We start from the raw sequence: 23,156 nt of genomic DNA, 5'->3' as shown, positions 1-23,156 counted from the left end.
AAACTAAGCACCTCCCTACTATGTCCTGAGGACAGAGTGAAAACTCATCCTAAAAGTAGGACACTTCTCTATGGCTACAATGTTCGTGATTTGATTTTTTGAGATTCAGTTTGTGCAGCTGATATTTACCTCTAGACAAAACACCTTGATTTTAAGGAGGGATCAAAACTCACATCAAAGCAGGGACCTTCTGTAAGGACCTTCCCTGATTAAAGTCATTTTCACTCCCATTCTCATCGGATATCCATCAGAGAGATGGTCTCTGTTTTCAGAAAGACTCCATCCACCAAGGGGCCCTAGTACTTCTGTCCATGGTACTAAAGGAAGGGTGGACCCTTTGAAGAAACAGCAGCAGCAGGGCGATGAAACTGCCCTGTGACGGGAGCCCCGGGAGTCACTGGGGTCAGCCCCATTCTAATGATGGACGGGGCTTTTGTTCACATGTTCTCGTTTCCTGTGAGACCTTGGGCGAATCACTCAACAAGTCTCGCGTTTCTTCCTCTGTAAGAGGAGAGACCAAAGCCATACACTGTCTGTGCAGGACCCAGGAGAGGGAGAGTTGACTTTGTGCTCTTCTGTCTGCTTCGTGACTTTAAAACAGAGACTGCCAAGGCCCACTGTTACTTTATCTTAGTCATGGAAGACACAGAGTGCATGTGTCTATCTTCCCAGGCTGATGAGACAACAAAACATTGCTTGAAGAATCAAGCACGGCTATATTTACTGTATTTTATGTGAAAGGAAAGGTTACTTTGGTAATTGGATGGGCTGAAAAATAAAAGGAACAATGTCCTGACGTTGCTTCTCAAACATGATTTCAAACTCCTTTGATCAGAATGAACCACTGATTTGCTCTCTACTTTTCCAACAGTGGAAAAGGAAAGAAAGTAAATAGGAACTCAGGAAGGAAGCAGTTTATATCCACTGATAAGAGGAGAAATAAAATGAAAGCTTCCCAAAGAAAGCAAGTAGTACCCTTAAAATCTACTGAAACACCCCGGAAGAGCTGCTATCTGAAATAAATTAAACGGTTCAATAGTTTCAGAGATGAAAAGTGTGTGGTGAGCCAGATTTCTAAGAAAGTACATGCAAGTCTCTCAAGTAAGACCCCAGCAAGAAAAATGGCTCCACTGAACCCTGATTAGTAGGTTTCATGGTGTGTCTGATCACAGAGAATCTAACTGCTGATCAGAACTTCTTGGATCAAGAAAATCTGGTTCTATCCTACTCTCTGTTAGCTAACAGTTCTGAGATGGGTTTTATTTTAAAATAATAAAAGGAAAGTGAAGAAAATAACTACGAAGCAAATTGTGAACTGTGAGACTATCTGCAGGGCAGCCCGGAAGGGCCATCCAGCAATTTCTTGATGGTGTGTTCTACCAAAACGTATGGTTCAAATAGGTTACAACATAGTACCCATGCACCATACAGATGGGTGCCATGTCAACAAACAGATAGTCAGCCAGCCAGAGAACTGAAGGAGTAACAAAATTAGACCCTGGTTCCTTTAACCTGGGCCCTCCCAGGTGGCACAGTGGTAAAGAATCCACCTGCCAATGCAGGAGATGCAGGTTTGATCCCTCGGTCGGGAACATCCCCTGGAGAAGGAAATGGCAACCTGCTGCAGTATTCTTGCCTGGAGAATCCCATGGGCAGAGAAACCTGTTGGGTTACAGTCTATGGCATTGCAAAGAGTCAGACACAACTGAGTGACTAAGCACACACACACACACACACTCTTTGGCCCATGCTGCTACTGCTGCTGCTAAGTTGCTTCAGTCGTGTCCGACTCTGTGCAACCCCATAGACAGCAGCCCACCAGGCTCCCCCGTCCCTGGGATTCTCCAGGCAAGAACACTGGAGTGGGTTGCCATTTCCTTCTCCAGTGCATGAAAGTGAAAAGTCAAAGTGAAGTCATTCAGTCGTGTCCGACTCTTAGCGATCCCATGGACTACGGCCTACCAGGCTCCTCCGCCCATGGGATTTTCCAGGCAAGAGTGCTGGAGTGGGGTGCCATTGCCTTCTCCTTGGCCCATGCTGCAGCCCTTATCAATTAAGCAGGGGGAAGTCAAGTGCGTGACTGGAGAGCTCACTAACATCAGGGGAGACAAGGAGCAGCTGTCGGCGTGCATGCTCTTCTCCAGCAGGGATTAGGGAGGGGAAGAGAGAGAGAGATGGAATGGGACAATGGTGCCTTTTCTTCTTTCCTCAATGGACATGCGGAATGAGCAGCTCATTTCTCATGATCCCCGAGCGCTCCAAGCATGCAGGAGCCTGGCTTGCTGCACATCCAGGGGGAGGTTCTAGTTACCATCACACCATGTGCATCAGCAGCATTTTCTAGAATCTAGAGGTTCAAACAAAAGACCCCACGCTGATGACACTCTGGAATGAATCTGACATGGCATAGCCAGGGAAGGCCAGGGCCCACCCTGCAGAGCCGATCACATGCAGATGAGAGCAGCAAGCAGACCCCTCCTGCTCCAAGCTGCCTCCCGTTTTCAAAGCCTGGGAAACCACAGGAGAATGAAAGCTGAGACACAGAATCTGAGAATTCTCCCCAGGCCCCAGAACATACACTTCCGTTTTTAAATTAAGGTAGCGTTTATGATCTCCAGTGCCTCGTATGTAGTGTTTTAAAAAAACATTTCTCAAATTTGAAATGTGAAAACCGAGCGCTAGGGAATGAGGTTTTTCAGGTAGAGTTTCAACCTACCCGTGGTAAAAACAGAGACGCCATCCTGAAAGCAAGACTGACACCAACAGAGCTGGAATCTATTTTGCCAGCAAAGGTAAAGAGGCTACCTGAGAGGTCCAGATGATGGGGATGGCCAGCGATGGATGGCGGAGCAGCTACAAACTACAGGATAATCTTGGCAACAGCATCAGGCAACACAAGAAAAGCTACCACACACCCACACCTAAATGCACGATTACTTACTCCAAGTAAGTGCAATTCCTCAAGGTAGATTAACTTCAGAATCTGGGCAACGTGTACAGGCTCATTAGAAAGATTCAATATTAGTTCAAGTTATTGTTACACATTTGAAAGACTAGAATCATTAAAGGTGCCTTTTTCTTTCTAAGCAAATTTATACTAAGCAAAATAATAATAAATCAGTAAATGGAACACAGAAAAATCACAGGTCACGGCCACATTCATGCAAAATTTCATTACTGATGGTCACATGTGTAAGAAGAAGAAAAAAAAAAAAAGCCAAGACTCAATACATCTCTTAATTTCTTCTAAAGTATTTGGATGATTGTCTGTGAAAGGGCCTTAAACCCACCACCAGGCAATAGGACAGAAATGGTTCCAGGACTTACAATCTTCTTCTCACGTTTGCTATTGAGTTCTACTGGCATGCTGCTGCCATTGCTTCCCGAGGGCACAATGCAGCCAGGATTATGTGCCTGAGATGGAGACATGCTCTGCAAAGGTTAAGACACACAGATGCATCACACAGGAGACGGCGATGGCCGAGATACACCTTAAGTACGTACGTGCATGTTAGAAAAGCAACGCAAACCCTTGTATTACGTGTGAGTAGTGCAGCCAACAGCTCTGCAGGCTTGAGGTCAGCTACTGATGAAATCTCCCAAGACTACACAGATTCTATGCAAACAGTGTAACTGGATTTATCACATTAAAAAAAAAGCCTTTTCTATAGGCAAAACACCGAGGGAACACCTCTTTCTCATTTGAAATACTCTGAAAAAAGCTATAAGCACAAGGAAAATAATAGCAATAACAACAAACAAGAAATTCTACCATGACCCTGTGTGCTTGAGAAAGAGGTTATTTATTCCTGAACAGGATCCATGGAGCGATAACCCATACATGCCAACCTGTGGCATCTGACTGTGTTAATGCAAAGCGTTACTTCTGCAGGGCACAGCGTGTCCATTCTATTGTACACGGTATAGACAAGTCAAGCATTTACCTCCTGGCTTAGAAGAGGCCTTGCTTCAAGCGCTATCCTTTTCTTATGCTCCTCTTTTACAGGCATTAGGGGCTTGAAAAACTTTGGTGGCTGAGGAGAGAATGCTTTGAAAGGGCTGACTGTTAAGGCATGAGGATTCTCTGATGTACAACCTGGGGAAGACAAAAGGCACGGGTTTACAGGCACAGAGCACTTTAACCAACCCACAGGGAGCGAGGCAGGGACGGAGCCAGAAGGAATATCTGGCGGAACAAAAGAATTAATGTGTGAATGCAGTTGACCTTGAACATCGCGGGTCTGAACTGCTTGGGTCCACTCACACATGGATTTTTTTTTCATTAAATGTACAGTCGGCCCTCAACAGCCTCAGGGTTTTGCCTCCAAGGATTACGGAGGACTGACTATGGGACTTGTATGCAGGGGCTCCGGGAACCAGTGGCCCTCAGATACCGAGTGATGGCTATATTTGGTCAAGCATTAAAACAGGTCGGCAAGAATGGAGATGTATCTACAAAGTTAAAAAGAATCGTCATAGGCCTGGACAGCAGCAAAAAAATCAGAAACCAAATTTTCTACCTTCTTGTCAAGATCCAGCTTGAGCATCACTTCACAGACCAATTTCAACTCACGCTGATTTTCTATTTCTCTGAATTCTCAGAGCCCGTATTATCTGTAAATGCATTTTGGCACTTTCTGATTTACTGGCTTATTTTCTACATATCTCATTTTCACAGCTGGATTTTAAGATCTTGGCATCTTTTGGTTTCTGTCCCTGCATAAGGCAAGGAGAGGCTCAATCTTAACTCAGTGACTGAATACTTTAAAGTTCTCTCGCAAGCCACTGTTCCCTCAAGCCACCTTGCCCCATATGACTAAGGAAGGACAAATCCTCGTTTCTTGCTTTTACTCAGTTTTTACTTTTGGGGGCCTCTACTTCTCCTTCTATATTTTTCTCTTCAATTCACTGGTACAAAGGAACATAGTAGGTAAAATATAAGGTGTAGGTAAGGTAATAGAGCAGATTGACAAATTCTAAGAATGCTATTCCTTTCAGGGCACTAGGAAATTACATATTTAGGCAATAATGTTGTCACTGACCAAATTCATTTCTGGTATCATTTTTTAAATTTCCTTAGGAGTCAGAGACATATTCTCTTAAAAACATACTTTGATTTGAGCACAAAACCATGATGGAAGTGGATATGCTTTTGGTAAAGAATGAAATCTAACCATAATGTAATAATAAGATTTGTATGTGTCTCAAAACTGATTTCAAAATCAGGAAATGATACATGAAATGTGACTTGAAAACTGTAAGTGCTACACAAAGAGCCTATTATTAATTGGATGATATAATGGATACAAAGAAAAGAAAATCAAATAAGTGAGCAGGATATGTTCTATTCAAGAAGACACTTTTGGATCATCTAGCAAACTAGAATTTCAGCTTTCTGTCTTATTAAAGCCATCTAGAAAAGAACCTTACCCCCCGCCCCACGCCTTTCCTAAGAAATTATAAACAGGTAACACAGAAAAAAATCTCACCACTACCTTCTTTACTCCTTCGAGGTGAATCCCTAGGCAAAGTTCCATAACACGATACATCCTGGTAACTCGGGCTGTAGTCAGACATGTCTAACTGGTTCTCTGGCCAACCCTACAAGGTATAAACACGGGTTAACTGTAATTACGTTCCTCTAAAATGAGAAAAGAAGCCTGATTGGAGTTTTTTCCTATTTCTTTTTATGGCAGTATGTGCTCTTCTTTTTTTAAATTATAAAATAGATCTAACATGCAGAAAAGTACTGAACGATGTGACAAGTGCTATCGTAACCAAGTGAAGAAATGTTGATAGTTTATTCTATTTGTTCAGGATTTAATAAAATCACTACAGATTTAGTGAAATCCTCTTTTGGACCCCTACAGGGCTCATTAAAGCTCCACTTTTATAAATCTGTTATGTACCCAAGATGACCAGATAATTTAAAGATCAACCTACAACACCTGAGAGTGAAACAGTTCCACTGATAATTTTTCTAGGTGGCAGGCATAAGCTTGGATTGCCCCAGGCAAATTAGGTGGTATGGTTACTCTGTATATACTTGATATGTAAAACTTCCAAGCTGGCAAAGACATTGGTATACTAAAGGGGGAAACCTCCTTTTTATCATATACACTTAGCTAATCTCACTTCAGCTTCTCAGGAAATGTCATCTCTAAGGACTAGATTTTAAAATGCTTGAAGGCATAATCTGTTTTGATATTTTCTGAATCTATAGTCCCCAAAATAATAATTTACATATGAATAAGATAATGCTGTACAATATCCTTAATTTCAAGTTCCTAATTTTCCCCATTTGAAATAATTTTGATTTTGCTATGGTGGATGTAGTCATTTAGAGTTAGATCCATAAACACATATTTATTTGATTATGTATGCAATGATCCTGATATGGAACATATCATGCTAAGTAACACTGTAATCCTCAGAGTGCATAGCAATTTCACATCAAGTACTTGAACTTGGAAATGGACACGTGGAGACAATGATCTGCATCAGGTTAAGGTGGGAAGTTCAGAGATTTAAAAAACACCAAGATAACCTAAATTTCCAGACTTAGATCCCATTAATAACCTGGCCATGCCCACAGGCACATACCTTATCATCATCGTCAAAGCCAGAAAGGTCTGGTCGACTGGAAGAGACCTGTAAGAGATGAATGGTTTCATCAGTGTGGTTTATACATTTAACATAACTAACTAGATAAAATATCACACATACAGTTGAAGGTTTTATGACCTTTTCCTTCCCCTCATTCTTTCTCCTAATATTTATTATTTCCTTATTTATTTGAATTTATCATAATTGTGCTGTAATATTTATCATTACCTTTTAAAAAGTATTCAGATTTTCTTTTTCTAACTTAAAATTTTTTATCCATAAATATTTCTCTATGACTCTCTAGAAGATAAGGAATTCCTATTCTCTTTGTGAAACCATAATACCATTATTGCATCTCAAAAGATTCAGCAATTCCTAAATAGTATCAGATATCCCAGTAGTGGTTAAATGTCTATAAACACTATCAGAGCTAATTCTGAGTCAGGATCAAAGCATACCATCCACTGCAACTGGATGATATACATCATAAGTCTTTCTTAATTTATGAGTTTTCCTTTTTTACCCCCTAATAATAGCTATAGTGGTCTCATTTTTTCTACCATCTAGCATTCTGCAATACAAATGAAATAACAGGAAAATTAGGGCTAAAGATGGAGAAGGAAATGGCAACCCACTCCAGTGTTCTTGCCTAGAGAATCCCATGGACAGAGGAGCCTGGTGGGCTGCTGTCCATAGGGTTGCACAGAGTCGGACATGACTGAAGTGACTTAGCATCCATGCATGCGTTGGAGAAGGAAATGGCAACCCAATCTAATATTCTTGCATGGAGAACCCCAGGAACAGAGGAGTCAGGTGGGCTGCTGTCTATGGGGTCGCACAGAGTCGGACATCACTGAAGCTACTTAGCAGAAGCAGCAGGGCTAAGGAACTCCCTCTTTAACTGCATCCCTCAAGTACTGGTATATGTATCATTGGTTTTTTTTTTATCATTCAGTTCTAAATACATCCTAATTTCCATTATGATCTCTTCTTTGATGCCTAAATTAATTAGAAACTGTGTCCCCCCCACCCCTGCAATTTGTAACTTTATGAGTCTCATCATTAAAAGAACTGAAATGTGGTCAGAAAAAGTGATCTGTTTGAAAGTGACTATAGGGATTTGCTTTTCGGACTACTGTAAGGCAAGTTTCATGAATGTTCACCAAGGGGACTTCCCTGGAGGTCCAGTGGTTAAGACTCCACGCTGCCAATGCAAGGGCACAGGTTCAATCACTCATCAAGAAACTAAGATCCTACACGTCACGCAGGATCAAAAAATATTAAATAAATGTTCATCGTGTTTGTAACCATTATCTGGCAATTCTTGAGAATGGGAAAGCAAATCGGTTTTCCTTGAGAGGATCTGTCTTTCACTCTCTGCTGCTTCGAGAAGGAGGCTACTTTGAAGTGGTCCACGCACTCCTCTGTCCTTTCTTCCTACGACGGTGCCACCTTCCACTAGACACAGTGTCTGTCAACTGGGTTTCCTCGCTGAAATGATTTGTTGAGGAAGGTCATCAACACGAACAGCAGGCACCACGGGAGGGTCTACATGGAGGTGCCTGGCGCCCTATCACACCGACAGTGAGATCCCTGGGGCAGCTAGAAGCAGGTACAGGAACAGTGGAGAGCAGTACTCAGAAGCGCTGGCACGGGACCTCTGACCCCACCATCTTTAAACCAACATTTAGTGCACATCCCAAGAAACTTCTTCCAAGGACATGCACTCTATGTGGAGAAATTTGCAAGATTCCACTAAAAGCTTGGGGCTTCCCTGGTGGTTCGGATGGTAAAGAATCTGCCTGAAATGTGGAAAAGCCAGGTTGGATCCCTGGCTTGGGAAGATCCCCTGCAGGAGGGAATGGCAATCCACTCCAGTATTCTTGCCTAGAGAATTCCCATGGACAGAGGAGCCTGGTGGGCTACAGTCCATGGGGTCACAGAAGAGTCGGATACAACTGAGCAACTAACGCAGACACATACACACCACACTCTAAAAGCTCAGTCCTGTTACCTGTAATAGCTTTTGGGCAACATACACACATACGAAGCTCAGTCCTGTTACTTGTAATGGCCCTCTGGTGGGCATCTCCAGAACAGAAGAACAGGCTTGGCACCCTGGGAGGCCCACACCTGAGCCAAATGTAAATCTCCCTGCCGACACACCCTGACCTGGTTCCCCTGACACGCCACACCCCAAACCCTGAGATGAGTCACTGGGACGACAGCCCCGCCACGGGTGAGCTCACATTGTGAACGTTGGGCGTGCTGAGGCTTCGCCGTAGGTGCCGAGCTTTGGTGGAAAGTGCTTCTTTGACCGTCACCGCCTGCAAATTTGAAAATGACATTGATTTTTCTTCCTCCCATGACAAAAGGAATATATGTTTATTGTGAAAGATTTCAAAAGTATAGAAATAAATGTCATTTCAAGCCTATATTACCAGCCCTACCCACCCTGTATTTACAAAACTGGAATCTTATTGTTTTCACTAATTTTTTTTTTTTTTTGCTTAATTTATGAAAAATATTTTTCATAAATAAAACCAGGAAGACTGATGAACTAAAGGTATTTTATGTTGTAGCTTTACATATAGATGCGTAGAGGAAACACGGATGAAATACCACTAACTATATATGTTACTTGTGAAACTACAATCAACTTTCATGCTGCTTGTGTTTCACTCTGCCACAGTTTGGGTGGGACTTCCACTAAAGGAGGATTTTTCTGAGAGATGCCAATCTTGATCCTCTTTTTGCTCAAAGCACACTTTTCATAACTTCTACTGCCTCTATCGGGTGACACCTCCTCTGGAGTTTCATGACCTAGTGGATTATTTTCACCTGGCAATATCTTGCCACAGAGGTTAACCTTGGTCCAAACACTAGGGAGAGAGAGAGAATGTGGTTAAGGATGTGGACTTCAGAGTCAAGCGTCCTGGGTTTATATCTGACTTTGTACCGATTCTTAGCTGGGTGCCCTTGGGCGGGGTGGCTCACAGCTGTCAGCCTCAATTTTCTCATTTACAAATGGAAATGATGACAGCATTTACCTTGCAGGGTTACTTATTTATTTTTAAATTTCTTTATGGTACAGTCACATAATATACAACATACTATCTTACCCACATTTAACTGCACAGTTCAGCGGCACAAAGGACATTCCCATTGCTGTGCAACTCCCCCCATCATCCATCTTGAAGATGAAATAATGGGGCTTCCCTAGGAGGGTTCAGTAAAATGCAGTCATCTGAATTTGTGTCACTCTTTTGTCAAAGTAACTATTTTGTCTAATGAGATGGCTACTCAAGTCTTCCTTCTCTCATGGGTTGAGAGAGAAGGTGTGTTGGTAAGTAAGTTCATCTTTATCCATTTGGGGTGAAGGCTGGTGATCTGTCAGATGGTACAGAATCTGCCTGCAATACAGGAGACCAGGGTTCGATCCCTGGGTTGGGAAGGTCCCCTGGAGGAGGGCATGGCAACCCACTCCAGTATTCTTGTCTGGAGAATCCCACGGACAGAGGAGCCTGGTGGGCTACAGTCCACGGGGTTGCAAAGAGTTGGACAGGACTGAGCAACTAGCACCATCAGTTTTCACTTGCTGGTGATCTCACCCTCCCGTCCAGACCCTGCAGTTACTTGCCTGCCGGAGTCGTTCCAGGCTCAGAATGTTCTCCACCTGCAGCACGCCCCGCGTGTACTTCTCGATGTACGTCTCCCCATCCGACGTGCCTTCATTCTCACTCCTTGCAGCCATGAGAGCCAGCGTCTCCCGGTCCTCAATCTCCTCTGTTGCCTAAGGAGACAAGCAGACACTTACTGTTAGGTGAACATTATTTCTCTCAAAACTGTGGTGAGAAAATGGTTTAAAAGTTTGGAGACCTAACTCCTTCTCCAATACTCAGATTCTGACATTTCAAAAAAGTAATACGTGCTTTTACCTTTGGTATGTTGGATACTATTTCATAGGTTACACCACAGGAATAAAATATATTCTTCAGTGATATTCTCCTCTTCAAACTCTGGGTGAAACTCTGGTAGAAAAGGAAAGTTGAATTAAGCAATGTGGAAAATACAAGCTATTTAGTATTATATAAATTACATAAAAAAACCAATGACTATATTTTTGATACATATACACTACACAATAAAACAGAAGAACACTGAATGGAAAAATCTTTGTCCTCAATCCTGAAGGAAAGTAACATCCAGCTATTAAATCTGGGGATTAGATGACAGAATCTGCAGTCCAGCCAGGGCTTTCTGTGGTTGCTTCTCTTTACCGTGTGTGTATTTAGTCGCTCAGTTGTGTCCGACTCTTTGCGACCCCATGGACTTTAGCCCGCCAGGCTCTTCTGTCTATGGGATTCTCTAGGCAAGAATACTGAAGTGGGTTACCAATTCCTACTCCAGGGGATCTTCCCCACCCAGGGATGGACCCCAGGTCTTTTGTGTCTCCTACACTGGCAGGCCAATTCTTTACCACTGAGCCACCTGGGAAGCCCAGGTTATACATTAACATACTATACATCATCATGATATATAATTAACATTGCCTATCAACAAATTTTACCACTGTTTAAAAAAAAACCTGAAAGTGATTTTTACGCTGTACATTTTCTTCAAGAAAAGAGATTCCTAGCTTTTACTCCAGGGGAAAAAGTCCAGGGGAAAAAGTACATTTGGAAAAGTTTCTTAGGAGAAATCTGGGATTCACTGCTTCTCTTTCCCATCCCATCTGCTATCTTTCTTCTTGATGCTGTCAGGGTTTAATCAGTCCATCCTGGCAGCATCAGAAGTCAGTTCAGAGCATCTGTTCTGCTGACAGTGCCTCTGAGATGAGATCCAGGGAGGTGTTAGGAGACGGACTTGCATGCAGCCTGCCTTTGTCCTGGTTTTGTCATTAACCTGCTTAAGCCAGGCACTTAACCTTTTTCAAACAGAGAAATATCATAAGTTCACTGCCTCCTAGGATTATGGGTCTCAAACTGGTCAAGGTGGAAGAGTTCTTTGCTGGATGGCATTTAGTTCTGCTATCCTCAGACCCTGTCATCTTAGATAAATGAGAATCAGATTATAACCTGGTAGCGACTTGCACAGCCACTGAATTAACACCCCAAACACCACTTTGTGATAGCAAGGAGCAAGAAACTTAGTGCTCATACAAAGGTGGCGCTAGTGGTAAAGTGAAGTGACAGTCGCTCCGTCGTGTCCGACTCTTTGTGACCCTATGGACTATACAGTCCATGGAATTCTCCAGCTCAGAATACTGGAGTAGGTAGCCTTTCCCTTCTCCAGGGGATCTTCCCAACCCAGGGATCAAACCCAGGTCTCCCACATTGCAGGCGGATTCTTTACCAGCTGAGCCAACAGGGAATCTCAAGAATACTGAAGCGTAGCCTTCCCCTTCTCCAGCAGATCTTCCCGACCCAGGAATCGAACCAGGGCCTCCTGCACTGCAGGCGGATTCTTTACCAGCTGAACTACCAGGGAGCTGTCAGTAAAGAATCTGCCTGCAATGCAGGAGACGTAAGAGATGCTGCTCCATCCCTGGGCCAGGAAGATCCCCTGGAAGAGGAAATGGCAAACCCCTCCAGTAATTCTTGCCTGGAAAATCCCATGGGCAGAGGAGCCTGGCAGGCTACAGTCTGTAGGGTCACTAAGAGTCAGACACGACTGAGCGACTTCACTTTCACGCATTGGAGAAGGGAATGGCAACCCGCTCCAGTGTTCTTGCCTGGAGAATCCCATGGGCAGGGGAGCCTGGCGGGCTACAGTCCATGGGCTTGCAGAGTTGGACACGATTGAGCGACTAAACAACAACACGCAACGGCAGAATCAGGCCCCGTGACTACCTGTTTGTTGTAAATGTTGGCTGCAATCCGTTTTCGTAAGACCAGCTCCATAGCGGCCGGGTGGCTGAGCTGGACTGTGGTCTTCACTATCAGGTAGATCCTCTCATTCTGCGGGGTGACCCTGTTCAAGTGAACGGAATCATGCACCGAGGAGTCCCAGGAGGCTGTGGCTGAAACCTAGGGACCCAGGAAGGAGGGGGACATGGAAATAAAACAGCTCAGCTGTAGCAGTTTTACATCTTGAGCTAGAAAACCACACACAACTCTATTGAATCACAGATGCTTTCCCTCACCTTTTGGATAACACATATATTCTATTTTTTAAAGTTCCCCGTCCACTTCTCCAAAAGCCCAGACCACAGCAGCTTAATGGGCAGACAGGCCCACAGGCATGTGCATTAATCTGAAGCCCTTTAAGAGACTCTTTAAGGCCCATTACCTCCTCGTCACTGTGCTTTATGATGGGCAGGTAGAAAAACTGGCTGCCGTGCTCCTTGGGGAGGATGGAGTTCACGCCTGATGCGTGGGGGCCCACGAGCTGCTCATTGGCACTGAGGTCATCCGCTGACGAAGTCCAGGGAACAGATACAAAAGTGGGGGAAAGATCAGATTTCTTTTAAGCAAGCACCCCAAAATTTTAAATATGCTTTTTACTGATGAAGTTTATAGGTAATGCTATTTATTTTTTTCATCCCTTATTCTGCAGTTAAAACAGTGATTCCAGTGCCCACAACAGTTTCTATCTTTTACAGAAATAACTGTGGGAGCCAAAAGGGTGTCTTTGAGACTCTTCTATAAAATGGACTGAATATATACCATATGTAGTCCCGGAAACAAACATTTTTACTACGTAAACATACCTTACAATTGTACTGCTTTCTGATGTCAATTCCTCTCATAACCTAGTGTTAAGTTTATGGTCCTACTTATGTAATTTACACTAAATTAGAGATTTGTTGGAGAAGGAAATGGCAACCCACTCCAGTACTCTTGCCTGGAAAATCCCATGGATGGAGGAGCCTGGTAGGCTGCAGTCCATGGGGTTGCTAAGAGTTGGACACGACTGAGCAACTTCACTTTGACTTTTCACTTTCATGCATTGGAGGGGGAAATGGCAACCCACTCCAGTGTTCTTGCCTGGAGAATCCTAGGGACGGGGGAGCCTGGTGGGCTGCCGTCTATGGGGTCACACAGAGTCAGACACGACTGAAGCGACTTAGCAGCATCAGCAGCAGAGATTTGTTTGGTTAAATTACCAACTTAGCAATAAAGTTCTATGCATTTGGGAGAACTTTGACGGCCATCCTCTCCAATGCCCTACCCAGTGTAGGATTCACTCTTTACAGATCTCTGGATACAGTTATTCAGCCTTTCCTTGTATAATGGGGAACCTCCAGTAATGGGGAACTCACTGCTTCGTGAAGTAACAGTCTACTTCTAGGCTTTTAAAAAAATTGCCCGCATTTTTTTTAAAAGAGACAAAGCCAACCTCCCACGTCTTCATCGGTTACTGGTCTTCCCTCCAGAAGAGAGGTTCTTAGGCTGTGCTTTGAGAATCCCAAGGGCCCTGCAGAAGGGCCTGCCTATCCCTAAACTCAGCAGCTCCACTCTCATATTCCACACGTGGGGTTCCATTCACGAGTTCATATTGAAAATAGATTTTGCAGCTAAAACACATTGAAAACACTTGTCCCAGGTTCACCCAGGTTCAATCTAGATGCTATAATAACGGACAGCCCTTCATGTAGGGTTACAAATCATCACGGTCTAGGAACACCACCATTGGCGGTGGGGAGCAAAGGGAACCAGTCAGAAATGCAGATTCCAGAGCACCGGCAACATAGAAGGATTCAGAACTGTAAGGGTGATGACTTTCTCATGTAATTTCCATGTCTGTTACTGTTTCCCAGCAATAACTCAACTGCAGTTTTTGTATGCAGCTCTCAATCTCTCGAGTGTTCTTTTTTGAAGAATAAATTTCTACATCTGTCTTTCAGTGATTCTATATGTCATGGTTTTATACATTTGGTTGTTACCTCGATAAGGCATGTGAGTGATCAGACAAGTCATTTAAGGGCTAAAGTGCTGTGGGTTTGACTAGATTGCAAACCTCATTCAGGGTGACAAGCCTCGGAACAATAGGTGTCTACTTACCGTTCAAATCAAGGAAGAGAACCGGTATGTGGGTTTCCATTCCAGGTGGTGGGATCCTAAATTTAATAACAATATTTCATCATAACAAAATATGGGTTTTGCCCCTTGTTAAATAACTAAACATCACAGAGGCAGGGAAGCAGAAGAGAATCATTGTGGAGACAGATACAGCTCTTACAAATGAAACCTTCTCACAATTCTTATCATCCTTATTTAACACAAATCATGGGATTTGTGTGATTTCTATAGAGAACTACCAGTTATATGAATTACATGTAATTAATTGAAACAAAGATTATTTTGTCTTTCTGAGAATAATTCTAGTGATGGAAAGAAGAGAAGTCACTATTTTGGAGGTGGTACAGAAAGCTGGATTGATTTGCCTAGCTTCTTTTGAGCATCAGGACTGATAGAAAATCAGTGCTTAAGTGTTGACTCTATGCTAGTGACCAAACTAAATAGGCATGAAGACAAAAAAGAAGACATTTCTGCCCTTTTCAAGTATGCTCAAGAAGCACCCTTCTTTTAAGTCAAGATATGAGAATTTCTTGACTGCAGTCGTGAAATTACAAGGCACTTGCTCCTTGGAAGAAAAGCTAAGACAAACCTAGACAGTGTATTAAAAAGCAGAGACACTACTTTGTTGACAAAGGTCCATCTAATCAAAGCTATGGTTGTTCTAGTAATCATGTACGGATATGAGAGCTGGACCATAAAGAAGGCTGAGTGCCGAAGAACTGATGCTTTTGAACTGTGGTGTTGGAGAAGACTCTTGAGAGTCCCTTGGACTACAAGGAGATCCAACCAGTCTATCCTAAAGGAAATCAGTCCCAAATATTCATTGGAAGGACTGATGCTTAAGCTGAAGCTCCAATACTTTGGCCACCTAGTGTGAAGAACTGACTCATTAGAAAAGACCCTGCTGATGGGAAAGATTGAAGGAGGAGGAGAAGGGGATGACAGAGGCTGAGATTGGATAGCATCACCAACTCAATGGACATGAGTTTGAGCAAGCTCCAGGAGATGGTGAAGGACAGGGAAGCCTGGTGTGCTGCAGTCCATAGGGTCACAAAGAGTCGGACATGACTGAGCGACTGAACAACAATGAGAATTTCTGGAGATCAGGAAGTTGTGTCCGAGGTGCTCATTCCGGGGAACCGAGGAGCATGGTATCTGATTCCTGGCCAGTGATAACTGATCTCTGGCTTCCTGAGAGAGGACAGTGGTTGCAGCAGGCAAGGACAAGAGGGACGGGAGCACTGGGGCTGGGCGGCCCTTCCCTGGGCAGCTTGTAGTACTTAACATTTTCTGTGACAATCTCAGCAGGTCACTCGCCTGACCCGCCCCAGGCCACCACAGGAGAGGGGTCTCACCAGTCGGCAGGCGCCCCGGGGATCCCGCTGCCCGGCGCAGGCACCAGCACAGCGTTCCTCTCCTCCGTCAGCCCCACCCACTGCTCCACCAGCCGGGCTTCCCGCTCCACGTCATCCTCCGTCTTCTCTGCGGGCAAAACAGGGGCATGAGCACCAAGGGGGAGGAGAGACGATTTCTAAATTTAAATCGGTTTGCACTGGGTGGTATCCAGGAGTGGCTTAACCATCCGTGATGTCCTCCCCCGCAAAAAAAAGGATCTGAGGCTCTGAAGTTTAAGCCTGAGCAGCTCATGGGGGCTAGAACACCGGACTAGCAGAGCCTAAGCTAGGAAGAATGGAAAGAGCAGTGGAACAGGAATGAGAAGACTCGGGTTTTTTTAAGAGTTCTGTCATTTGGGAAAGTTATTCCACAGATGGGTCTTCATTTCCTACTTTGTCAAATAGGGATCCTACAAGTCATGTAGATATCATGCACCTGTCAGAAGGATCCAGTGCAATAATGGAGAGGGCACTGCTTTACGAAACCACACGTCATTTTACAGAGGATTAAACATGGTCTCCTGCACTCTGCAAAATGAACTTATTCTCCTTCATACTTGTAATGCAAGGGATTTTATTTGATCTATTTTGCAATCCTCTTAGCCTAATTTAACTCTGGAGTGAGTTTGTTTTTTAAAGATATGTTGAAGTTCTAACTCCCAGCACTTTATCATTTTTTGAAAAAATTAATTTATCTATATTTGGCTGTGATGCGCCTTCATTGCTGTGCTCGGGCTTTCTCTAGTTGCAGTGCGCAGGCTTCTCATGCAGTGGCTTCTCTTGGTGCAGAGCATACGCTCTAGGGAGCTCGGGTTTCAGTCCTTGCAGCTCCTGGGCTTTAGGGCACAGACTCAGTAGCTGTGGTGCACAGGCTTAGCTGCTCCATGGTATGTGGGATCTTCCCAGGCCAGGGACTGAACTGGCATCCCCTGCATTGGTAGGCAGACTCTTAACCACTGGACCACCAGGGAAATCCAAAGTGGGCTTTCATTAGCAGGCTGAGCGCATACAAAAACTGACACCAAGCTGTTTTACGGAGAGAGGATTTTCGCTGCGTTCTGTGTGAAGTGGACTCACATTCAAGGACATGTCCTTTGGTGGAGAATCAACCACACTGAGTGAAGCACACAATCTGGATGAGAAACTGGCGTTTTAAGAGCACATTTCTGCTCTAGAATCCGAATGGCTGTTGCCGTTGGAAGCAAATGGAATCCTGGAGGTTGGGTAGTGGTAAGCAGAGCTGCAGAGCTGACTTCTGGCTACCCTCAACAAGCTGAGCACATGGTTTCCGACCAGTGGTAGCCGAGGCCCACCTGCCACGTGTCGTGGGTTCAAAAGTGACCCTTTCACTGCAGTTCTAGGATCTGGGCCTGGAATACCTCATATGGACATGTTGATATTGATGGCATTTGCATTCATCAAAATGAAAACTGAATTTAACATTTAATGTCATAGTCCACTCAAGTAATGAAACTTACTACTTTCAAATTTAAGGCCTGTTTAAACCAACCTTGCACAACAACAATTCACTAATATCTATAATTGTAACAGGGTCAAAAATCTGAGATACTGTTGTGTAGCTAAGGGAGGAAAACAGCCTACCCCCACTATCCAACGGAAAGGCAACTCCCAGCCAAGAGTTACATCTCATGTACCTTTTTTGTTGCTGACTTTTTTAATCTGTTCGTCTAGGTATTCTCGCCGTTTAATGAGGGCATCCGACCACCTCTCTCTCACGCAGTTTAAGTCTTCTTCCTGGCATCAGGAAGGGAAAACATTTTCCTGTAAAGTGCACAGATAACTCTTTCTTTTTTTTTTAACAAAAGGTGTTTCAATTGATTAGGAATCTTTTCATTAGGAAAGGCCATTAAACGTTGCCGTGTGATTAATATGCAAGAAAGCACAGAAGCCTTAGGAACCCTGCATGCTGATTGAGGATCCTGATTTTCAGAAAATCAGAGCCCCTGGACTTCCGAAAGGATAATTATACTTAAAAGCAAGAGAAGCTCCAACTATACCAGCTGTTATACAATATGTGCATCTATGTATTTAAGTTGTAGCTGTTTGTTTGAAGAGGTTTGTGATTCTAAGAGGAAGGGCACCAGAAACAGACCCCCAGTTTCAAAACAGCAAATGGAGAATCACATTTTCACCATTCATAGCTCAATGGCTTGGGTAACATGTATTTTCTGAAAGGCAGAGAATAGATCAGCGGAGAACCTCTCGCACTTGCTGCAAAGATCTTACCTCTAACTGCTACCATGAGGCTAACCAAAAATGCCCCATGCAAAAAGCCAACATGCAGTCAGCCATGCTGAGAAATCCCGGAAGCGGATGCTGGACCTGACTGTGAACCACGGGGCAGGAAGTGCACAGCCAGCCACGGGACGTTAGTTAATGGCGTTGCTAGATTCAAGGGGAGACTGGTATTTACCCTAAGATTTGTTTTTACTTGTTTGTTTTCTTTCTCAGTAAAGCTACGAGGCAGGAAAGACACCTACCAACCCTATTCAGAAGGCTTTGACTGCCTAATTCCAGTCTAACCCATAAGATGGTCCATTAAGAGCAGACACCTGAGGACTTCTGAGGTGTCCCCTATGACGGATCCACACTTTACTTAGAGGAAGGCACACCAGAAAACATGCTCTTGACATTTATGTAGAGAATCAGTACAGAGACTGGGAACCAACCCAGAAAGCTTCATCTTGGTTCGTCACCTTGACCATTACTGTAATCCCACATTCCACTGACTGCAGGATGGTCAGCGCTACTTCACCTGTGCACTTTTTCCTCTAGATTTCCAGAAAGATTTAAGGCTGAGAGGTAAGTTCTCCAGGTTATGAATAACTAAGTTTGGCTTTACAGAAAGAAGAAAACTGGCTAAACAAAACCATGTGCTTAAAATGTCTCCAGTTTTTCTGTCTGGCAAAAATCTTTAAAAATCAAATCGCATGTTAGAACAATGTAACTCGCTCGGATGTAAGGTGCTAACTGCAGGTTCACATAGGAAACACAGGTCTATTTAAAGATTATGGATGGATAACTACAGTTCTTAAGATCAATTTAATACAGAGATTGTGGTCTTGTTTAGAAAGGCTTTACAAGCTAGCAGTTCGAGATGGCATGGCAAAATGAACTATCTGCAGATACATTTTGAACTGATGGGGAAATCTGTAGAAACAGGACTGTGTCCCTGATTACGCTGAAAGCAAATCAAAAGCGAGTGAAAACGGCATATTCTTGCTCTATGGCCCTTCCTCCTCCCTGCCCTCGGCTTTGCGGATGCTGGCAATTAGCAGCAGCTGTGCCCCATGCCACAGGATTGACAGCAACAGTAATACCTGATAACTATCCATATCATCACCATCCTCATCATCTCTCTGGTAGGAAAAAAATAAACACAAAGGACATGCATTTTGGTTCTCAAACAGCACACAAGGAAAACAGGTCTCTAAGGTTAACACACACATTACAAAGGACAGCACACACGAACAGCATCGGCATAATAAACATTGAACTGAATCTCAAAAACTGGATTTCATTCACTTGCCTATAGTTAACTTAGCGAATTTAAGATTCTACTTTTTTTTCTTTCATTGAGAAAGCAGTCATTTAAAAATAGGAACGGTCTTAGATTCTCTTAGCTGGGGAGAGGAACCAACCCCACTGGGTCAAGACTTACCCCACTGTTATGCAAAGTTGCTATTAGTTTCTGGGTGAGCTGTCAATTGAGATTTAGAGTGGGCAAAGTTAGAAAGGACTTTGGAGAGTTTCTTGCTCAGTCTCTTGGTTTTAGCTGTGAGGCAGCTGAGGCCTGAAGGATGAAATGATTGAACCCAAGGCTCACACGGAGAGTGGCAGGGGTCAGGACTGAGGCCAGGTCTGTGCCCTTGACCTGGCACCACACCTCAGTTACTGTGACATGATCCCAGGGGAAAAACCACTGGGAAGCTAAGACTCCACGTACAGTCAGTGCTCTGTATCCACAAGTCCCCCATCTGTAGATTCAACCAACCACAGAAGCTTCCTCATACAGAGGGCGGAATGTACCGGGCCATTTTATGTAAGAGACTTGAGCATTCTCGGACTCTCATATCCAAAGCAGGGTTCTGGAATCAATGCCCCTGGATACCAAGGGAAGACTGGAGAGATTCTGTATACTAAACTGCTACAGTAAGAGTTTATGACTACGTGGGGCTACCCTGGTGGCTCAGATGGTATAAAGAATCTGCCTGCAATGCAGGAGACCCAGGTTGGATCCCAGGTGGGGAAGATCCCCTGGAGAAGGAAATGGCAACCCACTCCAGTGTTCTTGTCTGGAGAATTCCATGGACAGAGGAGCCTGGCAGGCTACAGTCCACGGGGTCGCAAAGAGTTGGACAGGAGTGAGCAACTGTTACTCACTCATGGTAAGAGCACAGCCCACGATTTTGGATACACAGCTCTATCATCCACCACTGTAGGACAGACCAGTATTCATGTATCAGTCAGGTGAGAAAACCCAAAACTGTCTAGACCCATGACAACACTTTACAATAACTACATAAAATAAGCATTTTTGGCAAAAACATTTGCCAAACAAAATGATTGTGTTGAAAATAAAAGGGTTTTAGTTGAGACGATTTTCCTTAGAAACAAGAATAAGGAGAGAAAAGGAATTCGCTGGTGGTTCAGTGGTTGGGACTCTTGGGCTCTCACTGCTGAGGGCCTGGGTTTGATCTTGGGTCAGGGAACTAACATCCCAGAAGCTACGAGGCCAAAAAATAGAGAAAGAAACAAAAATAAAGAAATCCCCATTTGTAGAGAATATCCATCTCTATGGAAGCAGGTTCTACTTAAAATGAAACATCCTTCTTTCATTTTTCTGGGGTTATTAGAGGGTTAATGTTAAAAAGGAAGTGGAGTGGCCTGGTCATATAAAAGACTATTTTTTCCAAGCACTTTAAAAAATATGATTACACTGTTTTCATATTGAAGTATACTTCAAAATATACTGCTTTTCAAAAGTGCTTTAAAAAATACTGTTAAAATTATTCTCTGTGTAGACTTTAAAATAAACTTCAGCTTTAGTTTAGTAACCATCATTTTCATTTGGATAACTAACTTATTAAATGCAAGCGCAATACTGAAATAACTTTCCTCGAATTAATTCCCCATACTAATGAATAAAGTACAAACAGCCCTAATTTATCATTATTTCTTAGACCAAGGAGATACTTTTATTCGCTGAAAACCAGCTTGAGCTTTCATGATGTAGAACTATTGTGAAATCAGCTTTTTCTGGACTGGCTCCAGCTATCACATCAAAATAATTCTAATGTCTTATTCCACCAACAAAAACAGTACTGGACATGACCTGAAGCATGGTGCAAAGAAAAACAAAAGCTTTAAAACTGTCACGGCTTAAATTTGCATGGCAGGTACTATATTCTTTGAGGTTTTAACTCAAGGGGTATAGCTGCTCTAAAAAGTGCAAATAATCAACCCTTATAGTGTCCCTTTGGGCTCCCCTTGTGGCTCAGCTAGTAAAGAATCTGCCTGCAATTCGGGAGACCTGGGTTTGATCCCTGGGTTGGGAAGATCCCCTGGAGAAGGGAAAGGCTACCCACTCCAGTATTCTGGCCTGGAGAATTTCATGGACTGTACAGTCCGTGGGGTCGCAAATAGTCAGACACGACTGAGCCGACTTTCACTTTCACAGTGTTCCTCAAATGAGAATAATCAATCAGTTAACAATATCCATCAGTTAATGATCCATGTCTGTAGTCATGGTTCAGGACACACAGATTCAAGGTTTTATCTAAGATCAGAGATTCATTAAGCCACAAAATCTTATGGCAGAAAGGGACCTCAGAGAATTATCATAGTTTTGGAGGAAAAGAAAAGGGAACTCAAAAAAAAAAAAAAATATATATATATATATTTTTTTAATATTTATCTATTCGGCTGCATTGGGTCTTAGTTGTAGCACGTGGGATCTTGGTTGCATCATATGGGATCTTCCGTTGCAGAACGAAGGCATGTGGGATCTTGGTTCACCGACCAGGGACCAAAACCCGTGTCCCCTGCGTTGTAAGGCAGATTCTTAACCAGTCAACCACCAGGGAAGTCCCAAAACTCAAAGTTTAAATGACTCGGTTAAATCAAACAAAACTAGGTATCCTCACTCCAAGTCTGAGCTCTTTCTACCAGGTCCTGTAGCTGCCCTCAAAGTTAATGGCCAAGCGAGGGAGAGCCTATTAATAACATCTACTTCACACACAGGGAAAAGTCTGGTGGAGAAGCCTCCCAGAAACAATAGACTCCAGCCTCACAGCTCCATTTACACTCTTCCCAGGCTTTGAGTCTGAGGCAGTTTTGGCCTGGGCTGAAACTCACAACTCACAAAGTTGTGCCTTCCTTTTGGCCGAACAGTCCAAGTCAGTGTCCTTTTTAGCTTTCAGGAAGAAGCCAAAAGGAAACTGCGGGAAGATGAATCATTCTCAGGATAGTCTGGGCTTCTGCCCAGACTCTATAGAGAAACTTTTTCTCCCCATCATGACACGGAGCATGTTGCCTTCACCTGTGGCAGTGAGGGAACCAGGATTCAACGATCTGATTCTTCCAAGTCTCTAAGTTGCTGTTGTTGAGTTGCTAAGTCGTGTCTGACTTTACGACCCCATGGACTGCAGCCTGCCAGGCTCCTCTGTCCATGGAATTCTCTAGGCAAGAATACTGGAGTGGATTGCCATTTCCTTCTCCAGGGGATCTTCCCCAACCAGGGATGGAACCCGGGTCTTCTGCATTGGCAGGTGGATTCTTTACCACTGAGCCATCGGGGAAGCTTTTCTCTAATTATAATTGATAGCAAGCCAGGGACTCAGTGAAGCACGTGAGTTCTTTCAGGCCCCTGGGGACAAGTCCCTGATCTCAAAGTTTATTGTGATTGGCAAATGTGATGAACTCTTAGATGGTTCCACCTTTTAATTAAAAAAAAAAAAAAACAAGATTTAGCAAAAGGAGATTTAATGAACATAAACGATCATGAAGACAACGTTCAATTTAAAAAAAAGGAAAGCTTTCAGAGAGCTTGTTAATTATGACAGCATCTGGGGGCAATTTTATATTAATAAAAGTGGAATCAGGCCAAAGC

The 23,156-nt window shown here is 43.5% G+C and overlaps 1 protein-coding gene across 9 annotated transcripts in view; it reads right to left on the bottom strand.

The window, feature by feature from the left end:
* Positions 1–23,156, bottom strand: part of KIF13A (kinesin family member 13A) — a 202,693-nt gene that overhangs the window by 8,263 nt on the left and 171,274 nt on the right. For 2 of the 9 annotated variants that reach the window (XM_059880651.1, XM_059880652.1), the window contains 14 exons: positions 19,366–19,404; positions 17,680–17,779; positions 15,986–16,112; positions 14,613–14,668; positions 12,898–13,022; positions 12,459–12,635; positions 10,545–10,637; positions 10,247–10,399; positions 8,856–8,933; positions 6,604–6,651; positions 5,496–5,601; positions 3,945–4,096; positions 3,328–3,432; positions 2,942–2,983 (listed from right to left, as the gene is read on the bottom strand). In XM_059880651.1, the coding sequence (XP_059736634.1) occupies positions 2,942–2,983; positions 3,328–3,432; positions 3,945–4,096; positions 5,496–5,601; positions 6,604–6,651; positions 8,856–8,933; positions 10,247–10,399; positions 10,545–10,637; positions 12,459–12,635; positions 12,898–13,022; positions 14,613–14,668; positions 15,986–16,112; positions 17,680–17,779; positions 19,366–19,404 (1,401 nt within the window). The remainder of the gene's footprint in view (positions 1–2,941; positions 2,984–3,327; positions 3,433–3,944; positions 4,097–5,495; positions 5,602–6,603; positions 6,652–8,855; positions 8,934–10,246; positions 10,400–10,544; positions 10,638–12,458; positions 12,636–12,897; positions 13,023–14,612; positions 14,669–15,985; positions 16,113–17,679; positions 17,780–19,365; positions 19,405–23,156) is intronic. The other 7 variants (XM_010818549.4, XM_024983945.2, XM_010818552.4 and 4 more) reach the window with 5 other exon arrangements.

The sequence above is a fragment of the Bos taurus genome, chromosome 23, assembly GCF_002263795.3.
Source record: "Bos taurus isolate L1 Dominette 01449 registration number 42190680 breed Hereford chromosome 23, ARS-UCD2.0, whole genome shotgun sequence".
NCBI classification, from domain to species: Eukaryota; Metazoa; Chordata; class Mammalia; order Artiodactyla; family Bovidae; genus Bos; species Bos taurus.
Note: the sequence above shows the minus strand (reverse complement) of the source record. Positions and strands in the feature narration are given on the sequence as shown.